This window comes from Eleutherodactylus coqui, chromosome 1 (genome assembly GCF_035609145.1).
Source record: "Eleutherodactylus coqui strain aEleCoq1 chromosome 1, aEleCoq1.hap1, whole genome shotgun sequence".
NCBI lineage: Eukaryota > Metazoa > Chordata > Amphibia > Anura > Eleutherodactylidae > Eleutherodactylus > Eleutherodactylus coqui.
The window spans coordinates 102,109,923-102,128,489 of NC_089837.1; the positions used below are offsets into that span (position 1 = coordinate 102,109,923).

General features: G+C 50.2%; 1 protein-coding gene across 2 annotated transcripts in view; it reads left to right on the forward strand.

Annotated features, from left to right (window-relative positions):
- Window positions 1–18,567, forward strand: part of YEATS2 (YEATS domain containing 2) — a 59,678-nt gene that overhangs the window by 14,769 nt on the left and 26,342 nt on the right. Inside the window, exons 9-15 of one of the 2 annotated variants that reach the window (XM_066598240.1) lie at window positions 273–317; window positions 504–657; window positions 2,173–2,394; window positions 2,496–2,593; window positions 16,406–16,513; window positions 17,492–17,644; window positions 17,776–18,034. In XM_066598240.1, the coding sequence (XP_066454337.1) occupies window positions 273–317; window positions 504–657; window positions 2,173–2,394; window positions 2,496–2,593; window positions 16,406–16,513; window positions 17,492–17,644; window positions 17,776–18,034 (1,039 nt within the window). The remainder of the gene's footprint in view (window positions 1–272; window positions 318–503; window positions 658–2,172; window positions 2,395–2,495; window positions 2,594–16,405; window positions 16,514–17,491; window positions 17,645–17,775; window positions 18,035–18,567) is intronic. The other variant, XM_066598241.1, reaches the window with a different exon arrangement.

Sequence of the window (18,567 nt, forward strand, 5' to 3'; positions counted from 1 at the left end):
GGCAACAGTGGCGGAGGTGGAGAGGGTTAATACTCGCTGTAAAAAGACGCTTTTCTTGTTGAGATGGAGAGGGTTGATGATAAAATAAAGTTCACACACACTTGGCCAAGATTTTAAAGAGCTGGCCAGGTTTATATTAAGCCAAGTTCACATGACTTACATGTGACCCTGGCTTAAGATAATGGAGTAGTAGACTGTTAAATCATAAATCTTGTTATTGCACTGTACTTATTACATTCGGTTGAGTTTTTTGCATATTTTTTGTTTTGTAGTTGGACAGAACATACACTGGCTTACAGACACTGGGCGCAGAAACGGTATGTCTTTCTTTCCAAAGTTTTCTAGATCTCAAAGACTCTAGTTTGTTGTCTTGTTTGGCAGTTCAGACGTGGCTGTAATTTCCTTTTGGAATTGGTTGCCTTTGCATATTTTTAGACACTTTGAGATTGTAATAGACCAAGTCATCAGAGGTAACTTATTCCTTCATTACTGCTTGTCTGCAGGTTGTTGAAGTTGAACTGCTAAGACACTCCTTTGGAGAAGAGTACCTCTATTCACAATCTTCTAATGAATCTAGTCAATCCGAATCATCTGTTCCTGGACCTGCCAGCATTAAATTATCACCACACAAGGGGACTCCTGAGTTAACAGAAAAAGGTAAGTTTAAAGGGTATGTCCATAAGAAGGAGGCGAACCTTCTGAATACATCGCATTACTGATTTTGCTGTAGTACTGAGTTACAGCCTGTATTATAGTCCAGAGTAACATTTACAATTATGTGGTTTGTTATTGGTAACAGTCAACATACTTGTTGGGAGACACTACCCTAAAGTAAGGGCCACGAGGCAACTTTGGCCACATCAAAACTTGTGCGGCCAGTGATCACAGTATAGCCTTGCGTCATTAAACACTAATGGAAGTTAATGTGGTCACGTTGCAGCTCATTAGTTTCTGCAACTTGACAATTGCAGGTATTCTTGTGACTTTCTTGCAATCATTGGGTCATGTCTACTTGAGAGATGCATTGCAACCATATTGACTTCCAGTAGTTTGTGATGTCGCAGGGCTATACTGCCACCTTTGGCTGTGCGATCTAAGTCGCCATGTGGCCCTAGACTGATAGTTTAGTTGAACTTCTATAATGCTATGAGATAGACTATCTTATATCAATAAATGCTGTAAGAATAACTAAAGATACTTCTCAGAATACAGATCATTAGTGTAAGGTATGCGCAGACCACTTAATACAGCCGACCTGTCCACATGTCAGCAGAATATTGAATTTCAGCAGCTTCTAGTCTGCATATCAGGAAAACTGCCATTGGCTGTAGTCTTTAGTTTCTCTTCTGACCTTAAAGATATGGAGAAGAATTTGTTTTCCCTATAACCATTCTTCACAATTTCTAGAATCACCCATAGTTAAAATCTTGGTTAATAATAGTTTGTCATATAGAATTGCATAATATTTAAAGTGAATGTAGACATTTAACAATTTGTCATTTAAGTCTATCATTCACAGGAGGAACTCAGGAGCTTAAAGGGGTTTTCTGTTTGTAAACTATTGATGGCCTATCCTTAGAATAACTTATCAATAGTAGATTGGCGGGTGTCCATCCATTGTCCAGACCCCTTGTTGATCAGCTGTTGTCTGGGCTGGTGCATTTGTGTACTGAACTGAATTCTGCAGGAAGCAGACAGCTCTGTTCTTACTGTAGTGGCCAGGTTTGGTATTGCAGATCAAGATCTCATTGAAATGAATGGGCACTTTGCCTGCAGTACCAAGCTTGGCTGCCACGGTAAGCACAGAGCTGTCTGCTTCTTGCAGAAACTAGCTTGGTGCACAAGCACGCCTGACTGGCAAACAGCTGATCAACAGCAGCGACCAGGCAATGGACCCGCGCCAATCTACAAGTGATGGCCTATCCTCAGAATAAGTTATCAATAGTTTACAACTGGAGAACCCCTTAAAGCTCGTGAGTGGTGGCTGCAGATTTTGAGCTCTAGAAATTAACCAACCCGAAATCTTTGACTTATTGAGAGCCAAGGAAAATCAAAATTCTTCACTTTAGAGCCTAAACTGAGGTGCACAAAGTACTGCAGATTTAATTGTCTGACAGATCAATATGTACTGGCTGATATTTATCTTGTGCTTTTTTTTTTCTTCCAAATAAGGATATGGTTTACCAGATGCCACACTTTACACTCAACCCTCATCACTTGAACGTACACCAACAAAAACGACCCAGAGATTCACTATTGGCGCTCATGGCAGCACCGCTTTCCAGCCCATCACTGCCAGCTGTAAGATTGTTCCCCAGGGTCAAGTAACGAGCTTGGCTGAATTGCCTGGAAAATCTTTCCAACCAATTACAATGAGCTGCAAAATTGTGTCTGGTAAGGCTGCAGTTTCTGCTAAAATGGATTGTGTCAACATTTTATATGTATGTTTAATAAATGTTGCAAAAGAAGAAAATTGTTTATTTTCCAATGTTCAGGTAGCCCTACAAGCAAGCACTCCAGTGTATCTCAGGCTGGGACACGCTCACCTTTGCCCAAAATCCATGGCAGCAGTTTCATAACCCAAAATATAAAGGTAAAAAAATTAGTTTTAATTTTTTATATTTACATGAGGACATCCCTGTATGAGTAACTCAGAGCCGCTCTCACTCTGGTGGACTCAAGCCATCTATGTATTAGACGCCATTTGCACTGAAAGATGATCACTCAAACGACAGTTTGAGTGACAGTTTTGAGCGATCATCTTTGCATAGTCTATAGTGGCTAATTAGCTACCAAAGAGCTATGCAGGCGGAGCGGAACACTGTCGCTATTGCTCAGCGAACAATACAGCTGTTTTGCATAAACAAACAGCTGCATTGTTCTCCACACCTACAGCTCACGTCCAGCTGTGAACTATCAGCGCTGCCGACTCTTATACCAGCCTGCACCTCTGATAAGATTTCATCGCTCAATTCTAGAAAACTAGAATTGAGGAAAGAACGAATCGTGCATGAAAACTGCTTGATGTCGGTGTATTTAGGCACAAGAGTTATCGCTCAAAAGACGGCTTTGAGCGAGAATCGTTGTCTAAATGGGCCTTTACATGGACTGCCATTCATCTGGATGGCTGTTGTGAAACACTACATTTCTCCTGATACAAGGAAAATATATAACTGCAATGGCTTTCTGTGGTCAAATCCGCTTTATTGCCTGGCGTGTCAGTAGCTGGATCTATCAGCAGATTGATGATGAGGCCAGTATGAAAGGAGTTGGTTGTCTGTAAGGAGACAATACCTTTTAAAAGGGACCTGTCATAAGGTATTTGCTGCGCAAACAACGGACAGCATGAGCCCGGCAGAGGTATGTACAGTGCTACAATGTATATCTTTTTCTGAAGCGCTGCAGTGTTTCAGAATAAATCTACTTTGATTTTTAACACTGAACAGAGTACCAAGTCATGGAGGCAGGCTGTGCCTGCCTCTCGGCACCACCAGCATGGGGGGAGAGAGCTGTCGGTGTACATGATGCGGGCATAGAGAGGCTGTCACATAACACATAAGTGTTTCCATAACTCAAACTCTGTTCCGAGTCAAACATCAAAGCATGTTTATTCCGAAACAACATAGGGATAATCAAAAGCACTTAGTATCGCCTCCTAGTGGCAGCAGCTATACCGAAGGTTCCTGTGTTCGCCATTGAATGTAAAGAGAAATAGCTTTTATGGTAAGTAATAGAGATGAGCGAACGTACTCGTCCGAGCTTGATATTCGTGCGAATATTAGGGTGTTCGGGATGCTCGTTACTTGTAACGAGTACCACGCGGTGTTCTGGTTACTTTCAGTTTCCTCTCTGAGACGTTAGCGCGCTTTTCTGGCCAATTGAAAGACAGGGAAGGCATTACAACTTCCCCCTGTGACGTTCAAGCCCTATACCACCCCCCTGCTGTGAGTGGGGGAGATCTGATGTCACCCGAGTATAAAAATCGGCCCCTCCCGCGGCTCGCCACACATGCCTTGTGAGTTAGCTGAGGGAAAGTGGTATCGTGCTGGAGCTGCTGTAGGGAGAGCGTTAGGAGTTAGTGTAGGCTTCAAGAACCCCAACGGCCCTTCTCAGGGCCACATCTAATAGTGTGCAGTACTGTGTTAGCACTGTATTTTTATTTTTTTTTTCAAAATTGGATCTGCAGAGCATTGCGCCCTGCAATAGGGACAGAAGTGGTGGTTAGGCAGGGAGAGTGTTAGCAGTGAGTGTAGGCTTCAAGAACCCCAACGGTCCTTTCTAGGGCCACATCTATCCGTGTGCAGTACTGTTCAGGCTGCTGTTAGCAGTGTTGCATATTTTTTTTCTTCTCAAAACCGGCTGTGCAGACCATTGCACCCGGCATTAATACTACAGGGATAGAATTGTGTAGGCAGGGCCAGAAGACATACATTATTCATTGAATAGACGCAGTGTGGCTTTTCCTTTGAAAAACAAGGGAAAAAATTCTATTTCGCCTGCCTCTGACAGTCCTCAGGGCTCTGGGTACGTGTGTGCTGCGTGCAGAACGTTAAAAAAATCAGACGCAGCCAGCTACGTTTTACTGCAGGCTTGCGCCAATTTTTTTCCTGCATGGGAAATCCCTGATCTGCTGTAGCGAATAACTTTGCATCACTGCAGTTCTGTGACACATTTGCAGGGCCACAACACAGTTATTAAACTTAGTAGTATTCATTGAATACACGCAGTGTGGCTTGTCCTTTGAAAAACAAGGGAAAAAATTCTATTTTGGCTGCAGGCTTGCGCCAATTTCTTTCCTGGCTTGGAAATCACTGGTAATACAGCATGCTGAGGGGTAGGGGTAGGCCTAGAGGACGTGGACGCGGCCGAGGACGCGTAGGCCCAAGTGAGGGTGTGGGCACAGGCCGAGCTCCTGATCCAGGTGTGTCACAGCCGACTGCTGTGCGATTAGGAGAGAGGCATGTTTCTGGCGTCCCCACATTCATCGCCCAATTAATGGGTCCACGCGGGAGACCTTTATTAGAAAATGAGCAGTGTGAGCAGGTCCTGTTGTGGATGGCAGAAAGTGCTTCGAGCAAGCTATCATCCACCCAGAGTTCTGCGCCGTCCAGTGCTGCAAATCCGAATCCTCTGTCTGCTGCTCCTCCTTCCTCCCAGCCTCCTCACTCCACTACAATGACACATGCTCAGGAGCGGGAAGACTCCCAGGAACTGTTCTCGGGCCCCTGCTCAGATTGGGCAGCAGTGGTTCCTCTCCCACCAGAGGAGTTTATCGTCACTGATGCACAACCATTGGAAAGTTCCCGGGGTCCGGGGGATGAGGCTGGGGACTTCCGGCAACTGTCTCAAGACCTTTCAGTGGGTGAGGAAGACGATGACGATGAGACACAGTTGTCTTGCAGTGAGGTAGTAGTAAGGGCAGTAAGTCCGAGGGAGGAGCGCACAGAGGATTCGGAGGAAGAGCAGCAGGACGATGAGGTGACTGACCCCACCTGGTGTGCAACGCCTACTCAGGACAGGTCTTCAGAGGGGCAGGCAAGGGTAGCAGCAGGGCAGGTTGCAAGAGGCAGTGCGGTGGCCAGGGGTGGAGGCAGGGCCAGACCGAATAATCCACCAACTGTTTCCCAAAGCGCACCCTCGCGCCATGCCACCCTGCAGAGGCCGAGGTGCTCTAAGGTCTGGCAGTTTTTCACAGAGACGCCTGACGACCGACAAACAGTGGTGTGCAACCTTTGTCGCGCCAAGATCAGCCGGGGAGCCACCACCAACAGCATCACCACCACCAGCATGCGCAGACATATGATGGCCAAGCACCCCACAAGGTGGGACGAAGGCCGTTCACCGCCTCCGGTTTGCACCGCTGCCTCTCCCCCTGTGCCCCAACCTGCCACTGAGATCCAACCCCCCTCTCAGGACACAGCCACTACCGTCTCCTGGCCTGCACCCACACCCTCACCTCCGCTGTCCTCGGCCCCATCCACCAATGTCTCGCACCGCACAGTCCAGCCGTCGCTAACGCAAGTGTTGGAGCGCAAGTACGCCGCCACGCACCCGCACACTCAATCGTTAACCGTCCACATAGCCAAATTTATCAGCCTTGAGATGCTGCCGTATAGGGTTGTGGAAACGGAGGCTTTCAAAGCTATGATGGCGGCGGCGGCCCCACGCTACTCAGTTCCCAGTCGCCACTACTTTTCCCGATGTGCCGTCCCAGCCCTGCACGACCACGTCTCCTGCAACATTGTACGCGCCCTCACCAATGCGGTTAGTGGCAAGACTTAACAACGGACACGTGGACAAGCACAGGCGGGCAGGGCCACTACATCTCCCTGACGGCACATTGGGTGAATTTAGTGGAGGCTGGGACAGAGTCAGAGCCTGGGACCGCTCACGTCCTACCCACCCCCAGAATTGCGGGCCCCAGCTCGGTGGTGGTATGTTCGGCGGTGTATGCTTCCTCCACTAAAGCACCCTCCTCCTCCTCCTCCTGCTCCTCAACCTCTGTCTCGCAATCTAGATGTGTCAGCAGCAGCAGGACGTCGCCAGCAGTCGGTGTCGCGCGGCGTGGCAGCACAGCGGTGGGCAAGCGTCAGCAGGCCGTGCTGAAACTACTCAGCTTAGGAGATAGGAGGCACGCGGCCCACGAACTGCTGCAGGGTCTGACAGAGCAGACCGACCGTTGGCTTGCGCCGCTGAGCCTCCAACCGGGCATGGTCGTGTGTGACAACGGCCGTAACCTGGTGGCGGCTCTGCAGCTCGGCAGCCTCACGCACGTGCCATGCCTGGCCCACGTCTTTAATTTGGTGGTTCAGCGCTTTCTGAAAAGCTACCCACGCTTGTCAGACCTGCTCGTAAAGGTGCGCCGGCTCTGCGCACATTTCCGCAAGTCCCACACGGACGCTGCCACCCTGCGCACCCTGCAACATCGGTTTAATCTGCCAGTGCACCGACTGCTGTGCGACGTGCCCACACGGTGGAACTCTATGCTCCACATGTTGGCTAGGCTCTATGAGCAGCGTAGAGCTATAGTGGAATACCAACTCCAACATGGGCGGCGCAGTGGGAGTCAGCCTCCTCAATTCTTTTCAGAAGAGTGGGCCTGGTTGGCAGACATCTGCCAGGTCCTTCGAAACTTTGAGCAGTCTACCCAGGTGGTGAGCGGCGATGCTGCAATCATTAGCGTCACCATTCCTCTGCTATGCATCTTGAGAAGTTCCCTGCAAACCATAAAGGCAGCCGCTTTGCGCTCGGAAACAGAGCCGGGGGAAGACAGTATGTCGCTGGATAGTCAGAGCACCCTCCTGTCTATATCTCAGCGCATTCAGGAGGAGCATGAGGAGGATGAGGAGGAGGGGGAAGAGACAGCTTGGCCCACTGCTGACGGTACCCATGCTGCTTGCCTGTCATCATTTCAGCGTGTATGGCCTGAGGAGGAGGATCCTGAAAGTGATCTTCCTAGTGCGGACAGCCATGTGTTGCGTACAGGTACCCTGGCACACATGGCTGACTTCATGTTAGGATGCCTTTCTCGTGACCCTCACGTTACACGCATTCTGGCCACTACGGATTACTGGGTGTACACACTGCTCGACCCACGCTATAAGGAGAACCTTCCCACTCTCATTCCCGAAGAGAAAAAGGGTTCGAGAGTGTTGCTATACCACAGGACCCTGACGGACAAGCTGATGGTAAAATTCCCATCCGACAGCGCTAGTGGCAGAAGGCGCAGTTCCGAGGGCCAGGTAGCAGGGGAGGTGCGGAGATCGAGCAGCATGTACAGCCCAGGCAGTGCAACAGTCTTTAAGGGCCTGGACAGCTTTATGGCTCCCCAGCAAGACTGTGTCACCGCTCCCCAGTCAAGGCTGAGTCGGCGGGAGCACTGTAAAAGGATGGTGAGGGAGTATGTAGCCGATCGCACGACCGTCCTCCGTGACGCCTCTGCCACCTATAACTACTGGGTGTCGAAGCTGGACACGTGGCCTGAACTAGCGCTGTATGCCCTGGAGGTGCTTGCTTGTCCTGCGGCTAGCGTCTTGTCGGAGAGCGTGTTTAGTGCGGCTGGGGGAATCATCACAGATAAGCGTACCCGCCTGTCAACCGACAGTGCCGACAGGCTAACACTCATCAAGATGAACAAAGCCTGGATTTCCCCAGACTTCTCTTCTCCACCAGCGGACAGCAGCGATACCTAAGCAATACGTAGGCTGCACCCGCGGATGGAAGCATCGTTCTCTCTCACCATCCAAAACGGGGACATTTCTGCTTCATCAATCTGTGTATAATATTCCTCCTCCTCCTCCTGCTCCTCCTCCTGAAACTTCACGTAATCACGCTGAACGGGCAATTTTTCTTAGGGCCACAAGGCTCATAATTTTTCTAAAAAATTTTTATACGTTTCAATGCTCTTAAAAGCGTTGGAACTTTAACTTGAACCAATTTTTCGTTAAACTGGGCTGCCTCCAGGCCTAGTTACCACTTAAGCCACATTAACCAAAGCGATTAATGGGTTTCACCTGCCATCTTGGTTGGGCATGGCCAATTTTTACTGAGGTACATTAGTACTGTTGGTACACCAATTTTTTTGGGCCCTCACCTACAGTGTAATCATAGCAATTTCTATGTTCTTCGCCTGCACCCATGGTACAGAAAGGTGTGTGGGGTTGGCCTACACTTTAGCTACATAAATGTAACTTGGGCCTTGGCTATACTGCAGCTACTGAAATGGAACTAAGACTGCGCTCCCACTATACTGCTGCTTCGGAATTGTTCCTGGGGCCTGTGTAGGCTGCTACTATTACTTAAATGGAACTTAGACTATGCTCCTCCTATACTGCTGCTTCGGAATTGTTACTGTCTTGAGTGCTACTATTACTGAAATGGAACTAATACTATGCTCCCCCTATAATTCTGCTAGTGATATGTTAGTGGGGCCTGTCCTAATGCTACGGCTGAAATGTTACGAATTCTGGGCTCTGCCTATACCGCTGCTAATGGTATGTCTCTGGGGTGTGGAAACAGAGGCTTCCCAAAGACATGATGGCGGCGAGGCCATTTCCCACCAACGCGGTTACTGTTAAGGTGCATATAACCACGGACACGTGTAGAGGACACGTAGTGCCTCAAAAACATCCCCCTCCCTCCAACAGTGAAAACATTCTTGGCAAATGCCTTTGCATTGGTTCGTCTGGTGGCAGTCCAAGAATTTCACCTTTACCGACACAACAAGAGAGCCCCCCCACCATCCCCCCGCCACGGCCCACTGAATCCTGGCCGCATTCCGAAAACCAACAAAATACAACCGTGCTACTAGGTCCGCAGTCACCACCACATTACCACCAACGCGGTTACTGTTAAGGTACATGTTACCAGTCTGACTGGGGCATACAGACACCTTGACAGAATGAATAGTGTGTGGCACATAGGTTCCCCATTGCTATGCCCACGTGTGCAGCTCCTGATGGAGGTGGCACAGGATTAGATTTCTCATTGCTTCTGTACAGCATTGTGGGCTATCGCCCCACCACTTTTAAAGAGGGTCGCTGCCTAGCCGTGCCAACCCTCTGCAGTGTGTGCCTGCAGTTCCTCCTCATGGCAGACGCACTTATAAATAGACATGAGGGTGGTGTGGCATAAGGGCAGCTGAAGGCTGCGCAGGGACAGTTTGGTGTGCGCTGTGGACACTGTGTCGTGCAGGGGGGAGGGGGGTTGGGCAGCATGTAACCCAGGAGAAGTGGCAGCGGAGTGTCATGCAGGCAGTGATTGTGCTTTGTTGTAGGTAGTGTGGTGCTTAGCTAAGGTATGCCATGCTAATGAGGGCTTTTCAGAAGTAAAAGTTGTTGGGAGGGGGGGGCCCCACTCTTGCCGCTATTGTGGCTTAATAGTGGGACCTGTGAACTTGAGATGCAGCCCAACATGTAGCCCCTCGCCTGCCCTATCCGTTTCTGTGTCGTTCCCATCACTTTCTATTGCCTAGATTTTCACACATGAAAACCTTAGCGAGCATCGGCGAAATACAAAAATGCTCGGGTCGCCCATTGACTTCAATGGGGTTCGTTACTCGAAACGAACCCTCGAGCATCGCGATAATTTCGTCCCGAGTAACGCGCACCCGAGCATTTTGGTGCTCGCTCATCTCTAGTAAGTAACAAAACTCCAGATGGGAGTATGCCTGTAGGAACAGAGTACATGCATGTTCTACATATACATTTATTATCGATATCATTTGCAAAGTTGCAATGATACATAAATGGTTGCAATGATACATAACATGCTAAGTCAGTTTAAGGCCTCATGTCCACAGGCACGCACGGATTCCACCCGTGCCCACAAACATGAGGCAAAAAAGACATTTCCTCACCTGTCCGGGCTCTCCTCCGTCATGGCAGGATCTTCTTTCTTCTGCACGGCAGATGCACTCAACACACCAGCCAGCATGCTGCGTGCATTCCCTATCTTTTTTTCCCTTTTTTTAAATCTCCAGCTGCGGTTGTGCCATGGATCGGACAGCTTCCATTGACTGCAATGGAAGCCGTCTCTGCGTGATCGGCAGAAAAATGGAGCATGCAGAGTTTTTCTCCTGTGCGTGAGATCCACACGCCGGGGGAAAAAAAGAGGATTTTTTACTCACCGTAAAATCTCTTTCTCGTCTCGTCATTGGGGGACACAGCAAAGACCGTGGGATATAGCTTCTGCCACTAGGAGGCGACACTAAGCACAAAAAAGTTAGCTCCGCCCTCTGGCTATATCCCTCCTGGCGACACCAGGCTAATTAGTTTGTCATGCCAGCAGTTGGAATAGCCATGCAGGAACAGAGAGACAATAATAATTAGTCATATGACACGTTAACAAAAACTTTCACTGTAATGAAAAACACGCAGCACCATGTGCGACTTACAGAATCCGGAGTCCGACCAGGACCACCAACCGTGTCATAGAAAGAAAGAAAGAGGGGTGGGTGCTGTGTCCACCAATGACGAGACAAGAAAGAGATTTTACGGTGAGTAAAAAATCCTCTTTTCTCGCTCGTGTCATTGGGGTACACAGCAAAGACCGTGGGACATCCCACAGCCGTCCCTGAGGGTGGGTACAAATAAATCATAAGCGCATCGGTCAGTTTACAGCCGTCTGTAAAACCTTTCGACCCAGCGCAGCGTCGGCTGACGCAAACGTATGTATCTGCTAAGATTTAGAAAAGGTGTGCAGGGATGCCCAAGTAGCCGCCCTACACACCTGTGATACTGAGGCACCGTGATAGACCGCCCATGAAGCCCCCACCGTTCTAGCGGAATGTGCCTTCACCTGGAACAGCGGTGTCTCACCCATAGCCCGGTAGGCCTCCACCACTGCCGAACGGATCCAGCGAGCAATTGTCACCTTTGATGCCGCAAGGCCACGTCTCGGACCATCCGGTATCACGAATAGGGAATCCTAGCGCCGGAAAGACGCGGTCTGGCCCAAATATGTCCTCAGGACGCGGACTAGGTCTAAGGTGTGCAGAGCCCGTTCCCTAGGGTGAACCGCCCTTGGACAAAATGATGGCAGTACAATGTCCTCATTAATGTGGAAGGTAGACACCACCTTGGGAGAAAAGACCGCACCGGTCGCAACACCACCTTATCCTGGTGAAAAAACCGTAAAGGGTGGTTTTGCTGACAGTGCCGCACTCTCCGAAACCCTACGAAGGGAGGTAACCGCCACCAGGAAAGCGACCTTCCAGGACAGCAAGCGCCACAGTACTTCCGCTAATGGTTCAAACGGATGGGCCTGCAAGGCGTGCAGAACCAGGTTAAGGTCCCAAGGTTGCACCGGAGACTGGAAAGGGGGTGCCGTATGAGCAACTCCCTGTAAAAAGGTGCGCACCGCCGACCTTGAATCCAAAGGTCGCTGAAACAAAACTGACAAAGCCTAAACCTGTCCCTTAAGAGAGCTGAGGCTCAGGCCCAAGTCCAACCCGTCTTGGAGAAACGACAGGAGATGGGCCAATGAAAAAAGCATCGGGTGCGTCCCTTTCTGTTGGCACCAGCGAAAGAATGTTCTCCACACCCGGTGATATACTTTCAATGACGACAGCTTCCTAGCCCTAATCATTGTCTGGATAACTGGGTCTGAGAAGCCCTTTGCTGTTAGTACCACAGTCTCAACTGCCACGCCGTCAAACGCAGTGTAGCCAAACTCTGGTGGTAGAGGGGACCCTGAGAGAGTAGATCCTTTCGTAGGGGTAATCGCCAGGGCGCGTCTGCTACCATGTCCATGAGCTCAGTGTACCACGTTCTTCGCAGCCAATCTGGGGCTATGAGAATCACTGGTAGCCCTTCCTTCCTGATCCTCCTGAGCATCCGAGGAAAGAGAGGAATTGGTGCACCCCCAGCCCGTCATGCTGGCAACTGTAGCCAGCTCCTGCCACTGCAGGGGCAGGAACGACCTGCCCTGCTGGATGCGTGGTGAGTCCACCCACCACTGGAGTGACAGCTGAACTCCTGGTGGAAACCTTAACTCTTCCTCGAGGGATCGCGCTAACCTGTCCCACCTTGAGAGTATCGCCCACTGCAAGGGGCGGGAGTGGAACAAGGCAAAAGGAATTGCCTCGAAAGACGATACCATCAGTCCCAGAACCTTCATCGCATGGGGGATCGCCACTGGTCGCCGCGATAGAAGGGACTGCACCTGCCTCTGAAGCAGCTGACGTTTTGCTTCCGGGAGGGTCACTCGACCCCGTGCCGCGAACCGGAGGAAGTGCTGGTGCGCCTGACAAATGGGGATATGTAAATATGAGGACTCGTCCGGCGATAGGAATGAAAACGTCTGTGCTGTGGAGATGACCGCTTTGGACGTTTCTGTGGCAAAAGTGAGCTCTTTCCACCCGTAGCCTCTGAGATGAGCTCGTCTAGCTTGGCGCCGAAAAGACGAGATCCTACAAAGGGCATACTGATTAACGACCCCTTGGAGGAAGCATCCGCATCCCACGATTTTAACCATAGGGTCCGGCGAGTCGCCACCGATGCCGCGGAGGCTCGGGCTGCCAGCCTGGCTGTATCCATAGAGGCCTCACAAAGAAACATGCTTGCTTGTTCAATCTGGTGTGTAATGCCCACCAGATCCTCGGGCGCCGCCTCTTCGAGGATTCCTTCCCGTAACCGCTTTGCCCAGTCAGTAACAGCCTTAACCCAGGACGAGGCAAACACAGGCCTAAAAGCTGACCCTGCCGCATCAAAAACGGTCTTTGCCAAGGCCTCGACTCCTCGATCCTTGGGTTCCCTGAGGGAGGAGGACTCTGCCGTGGGTAGCACGGTATGCTTAGCCAGGCACGAAATGGGTGGATCCACTAGCGGTGGGACCGACCACTTCTCCACTAAGTCCTGCGGGAAGGGGTATTTCCCGTCCAAGTAACCCAACTTGGAAAGACGCTTATTCAGTGCCTTCCATTCCTTAGATAGGACCTTGTCAAAGTCCTCATGAGGAGGAAAGGTTTTCGGAGAGCGTCTAGGCTGCCTGAAAGAAAACGATATCCCAGATGCCTGTGGTTCCTGTTCAGTGAGCTGAAAAGTGTCACGCACTGCAACCACTAAGCTCTCCACCATTGCCGAAAATCTTGGGACCTGATCCTCCTCCACGACAGAGTCTGAGGAGAATTCAGACCATTCCTCGTCCGAAACATCCTCTTCTGCCGACGAGCGCCGCGACCTAGTACCAGAAGAGCGCAAAAGCGACGAGGAGGATGGTGATCGGGAGGGCCGCCGGGAGTCCGAAGGCCTGACCCTTTTTTGTCTACAGCCGCGCTCCTCACGTGAACCAGAGGCGTCCTGCGCTAATTTTTCCAAAATTGCGACAGATGCCCGAGAGAGGTCAGACACCGCCATTGACGAGGAGCGGGCCCACTCCGGCTCTGCCATAGCTGGTGGCTGAACGGGTGGGGGTGCCCTGCACTGCCGCCTGTTTCGCAGGGGAACAGTCTCTACAAAAGGGCTCAGCCTGTACGCATGCGAACTTTAGGTTACAGCGTGAGCAAGCAAATTGCGTTACTCTTGCTGTCCCTGGTCCAGCCTCCAGGGCTCTGGGGTCAGACATGGTGCTGGGATTTCACCGGAAAAGAAAACGGCGAGCTATCCTCTGCGATGCCAAGCGCCGGCAGGAGGGATACGCAGCGAAAGAGGGGAGCTAGCCGCCAGGCAGAGCTTACCCAGGTCCTTGCCGAGGTCCGAAGAGGTCCGGGGAGCCGCTGGGTCGGGAGACTGCAGGTGCTGAAGGGCTTTCTTTCCTGGAGCTTGAGCTGTACAGCGTATAAGCTTAGCAGAAAAGGGCAGCAAGAAGTGGAGCAGCAGGGCGGCTTTTAATTCCTGGCGCACTGTCCCCAATAGGCTGCTTCTCTGATGTCATCCCCCTTCACCTGTGCTAAGGGAGGAAGGGGGAGGGGCAGGGCGGCATGCATTGCCGATGAGGCCACGCCCCCTGCATGAAGTCAATGAGGGCAGCATTATGCCGCACCCACGCCACGAAGCCCCACCCCCGAGTCACATGAGGGCATGGCCTCACATCGAGGCCACGCCCCATCCACGTAGGTATTCCCGTGAAGCCACGCCCCCACGTCACATGGGCGCGGCCGCATGCCGAGGCCACGCCCCCTCCGATTCTGGCGTTGCTGCGCCCGTGGCAGCCCCCTCCATTGAGCCTCCACATTGCAGGAACTCTTGCTGGGAGCCCCTGCAGGGAGTCGGAAGACCAGAGCATGCTGAAAGTTGTTGCTGCCGCCGCCTGAGGTGCCGTGCCCGCGAGGCCATACCCCCCCGCCGGCTTGTGCCTGGAACCAGCGCCCTGAATATCAGGTGAGCCCATACCTCCACGTGAACTCACCTCCCCTCCCCCACCCCGCCTGCGAGCTAAAGGGGAGCAGAATGCAGGAATGCCCCAGCGAATAATGCTCTCCGCTGCCGCAGCCATACATAGCGGATACTACTACCGACGAAAAGGAGCCTGTCCGCCTGCGCCTATACACGCGCCTCGCTGCAGCCCACAAGGTACGCGTGCAAAAAGCGACATACTGGGAGAGCCAGAAAGGGGGGAGGGAGATGGGGGGGGGGGGGGGGTCGCAAGCGCATACTCACCTCCTGCGTCCTTGCTGGAAGAAAAAGCGGCTCCCCAGTTCCAGCAGCCTACCCCTATAACATCGCCTGCCCATGGGAAGGGGATGCGGACCTCTGCACCAAACATGGGGGGGCTCTCGCTGGCGGGCCACATGCAGATATATATGATCCGGATGTGCCACCTTTTCTTCTGAGGCGGGCCGGGCAAGAAGCAACCTGGACAAACCCGAGGTTGTTTGCCCTCCTCTCCGTTCGGGTTTGATGGGGAGCGTCCTGCTTCCCCGTCTACCCCTGACCCTTAAACCTAACGGGCACGACCGTCCTCCTACGAGACACTAAGCTAAAAACTAATTAGCCTGCTGTCCGCAGGAGGGATATAGCCAGAGGGCAGAGCTAACTTTTTTGTGCTTAGTGTCGCCTCCTAGTGGCAGAAGCTATATCCCACGGTCTTTGCTGTGTACCTCAATGACACGAGCGAAAAATGACATCCGCAGGTATTACAGTGTTTTGGGATCTACATCCCCTTTCCAGTTTCCATCTGTTGTGCCAAAAACAGCGTAGACATGGATACCTGTTAAGAACCATTGCCGTCAATATTTGAAACGGAGGCAGCTTTTGTCTTTTTAACAAGGTTTTCGTCCTTGTCGGTCTTTGAAGGCTGCCTGCACACGGCAGAGCTAGATTCAGCGTGCAGGAGCCCGCAGCGCGTACTTGTAATTTCTTCTCTTCATCTTTTTTTCCCCGTGCCGTCACTAGGCAATGACGCGGAATCCGCGACCTGTCTGCAATGTTATTTGCGCACAGGCCGCGGGTCGGACTGCTTCCATTGACTTCAATGAAAGCCGTCCGCTCAAAAATGGAGAATGCAGCTTTTTTTCCTCCACTTGCAGAAACCACAATTGCTTTCCACAAGTGTGCAGGAAAAAGCGTTTTTCCACAGCATGCAATGGACCATATTTGCTGCGGATCTGCAGTGCGGACGTCTGCCGCGGATTCCAAAGAGTAGAAAAGAGCAGTGGATAATGCTTTTCTATCCAGCTAGAAAGAATGACGGGAACGGATACCTTGCTCATATTGAAGATGATGGTTCTTTGCTGGTTTCCTTCTTGATGCCTATTTGGCATAAAAAATTGAAACCCAGAGACCTGAGAGCGCCACCTGAAAGGAGCCTTACCCCACTGATGTGAATCGGAGTAACTTTTTTGCTCTTGTTCTTTATTCAATCTTTCACATATATTGTTCATTGCAGCAGTGCGTTGTTTATGAATGGATTTTGTGTAACTTTATGGCTTGTGATTCCGTCGTTTGAACATGACTTTTCTGTTTAGCAGGAGGAGTCGCTTTTTGCAGCAATGCCTCCACTCTGTCCTATTGGAAGTCATTCTAAGGCTCAAAGTCCAAAGCCAGTGGCAGGAAGTCTGGGAGCTTTCACAAAGGTAATATCGGTTTAACCTTCCAACCTTTTATGGGAACATTACTTTACAATAGGTTTTGTATACAGCCGTATTGTCTCTATCTCTAGGATCTATTACATGCTGATGTAGTGTATTGACATGTGAAGATGCAGGAAAAGATAGAGGCTTTACACTTAAAGGGGTTATCAAGGCAGCGGTCGCCAGGATACATTTTTAAATAACGTGAAAGCACTGCTCCGACCCCTGTGTAGCGACTGATACTCGTAATTGCAAGTGCAACTCTCATTGAAATCAATGGGACCTCAGTCTGCAATTACAAGTACAGCTCCCACTGATTTCAGTGAGAACTGCGCTTGCAATTACGAGTGCCAGCCGCTACACAGGGGTCGGAGCAGTGCTTCCACTCCAACCCCAGTGTACTCTGCCGCTCACTTCCTGGACAGCTCCTTTAAGCCCAAAGAATAAAAAAGCGGTTGTCTACTGTGGCAGTATGTGGATTGGCTTTTGAATGAGTCATTTGTTTAGCTGGGCTCCCCTCAGGTTGTTTGAACGTCTGCTGTTTAAACCTAACAACAAGCCAACAAACTAGAGGCTTTTTATGCCAGCTGAAACTCTGCGACCAAGACAAGTGTATGAATAGTGCGCGATAGCTTCGCACTTACACGTAATTATCGCTCACTTTCACTCATTGGAACGAATTTTGAGCGACAGTCTTTATGGGCCATTAGTTTTAAATAGATTTATCGCAGCATGTATGAGCGTCTCATTAAATTCTTTGTGCCGTTACAAACCAACTCCTCCGGCATCACTAGCATTCAGCTATAAAATAGCATTTTACTTCAGCTTTAGAAATTGTTGCTGTTTCCGAATAAATGTCACATAGTAAAGTCAGTGGACCAAGGAGATTTGTACGGCTGGCTAATTTTGGGAATCGGTTGTATATTGTATGAACCTCAATAGTGGACTCTTACCATATTGAATCTACTGTGCTTTTTTTAGGTGATTATTAAGCAAGAGCCCCTTGAAACTTCTCAACAACAAGAAAGTCCTTCAACTTCTCAGCCGTCTCTACAGCAAATTGTAACTGTGAAGGGTAACCAAATGATTGCTGTTTCACCTCAGAAGACTATAAATGCTACAGAGGGCTCTAAGGTAGGATCGTCTATGTTTATATAGTTTTAGGTTCATGGCAATAGCAGTGGGAATGTTTGCATTTTAAGGATATTGTGTTCTGAGTTTCCGCAGGTATGCCACCAGACATTTTATTTTTTCCCTTTTTCCAGGTTGTTGGCATTCCCGTTGGATCGACAGTGCAGGCTTCAATTAAACCTTCTGTAACGATCAGTGGTGGCCAGATACTTGTTGCCAAATCCAGCACTTCAGCGGCCAAAGCTGTGGGGACCAAGCAGGTTGTTGCCCAAGGGGTAGCAAAGGCTGTTGTAAGCAGTGGAGGTGCCAATGTATTATCCCAAGCCTCACAAAATGTATCTAAAACACAAGTTGCATCCGCTGTAACCACAAAAACTGGATCCCAAGGCTCAGGTACAGACATCACATAACACTAGGATTTATTGGTTGATTCATCCAGTTCCGCCACAAATATAAATGCACTCATAGAAAATTAGGTTTTTGTGTGTAATTAGGTGGCAAAGCACATTGGATATAGACCTTGCTCTGAAAAGAAATTGGCTCTTCTTACACAGCCCAAGGCCAAAGGGTGATAGTGGAATCATTTTTAGTTTTAAGAAAGCCTTACCATTTAAAGGGTTTATCTGATAATGTTGGCTGCACTTATTGCAAGAAGTTAACAGAGAGCCTTTCATGATCTTTGAGCCCCATAAACTACATTATGGGGCTCAAAGGCGAGGGAATGGGCAGTCCGGGGAGCTGTTTCATACTCGCCGGGTGCACAGTATCGGCGCTACGTTTCCCTTAGTTGGTGCACGCACAGCATGATTCTTTTCAGATGACTGTACATGCGGTCTTCCATAGAGACAAATGGGAGAGGACACAAACAGAGCCATTTGAAAAGCATTCCGCTGTGTGCCTGTGCCAACTTCATGGGGACGCAGTGC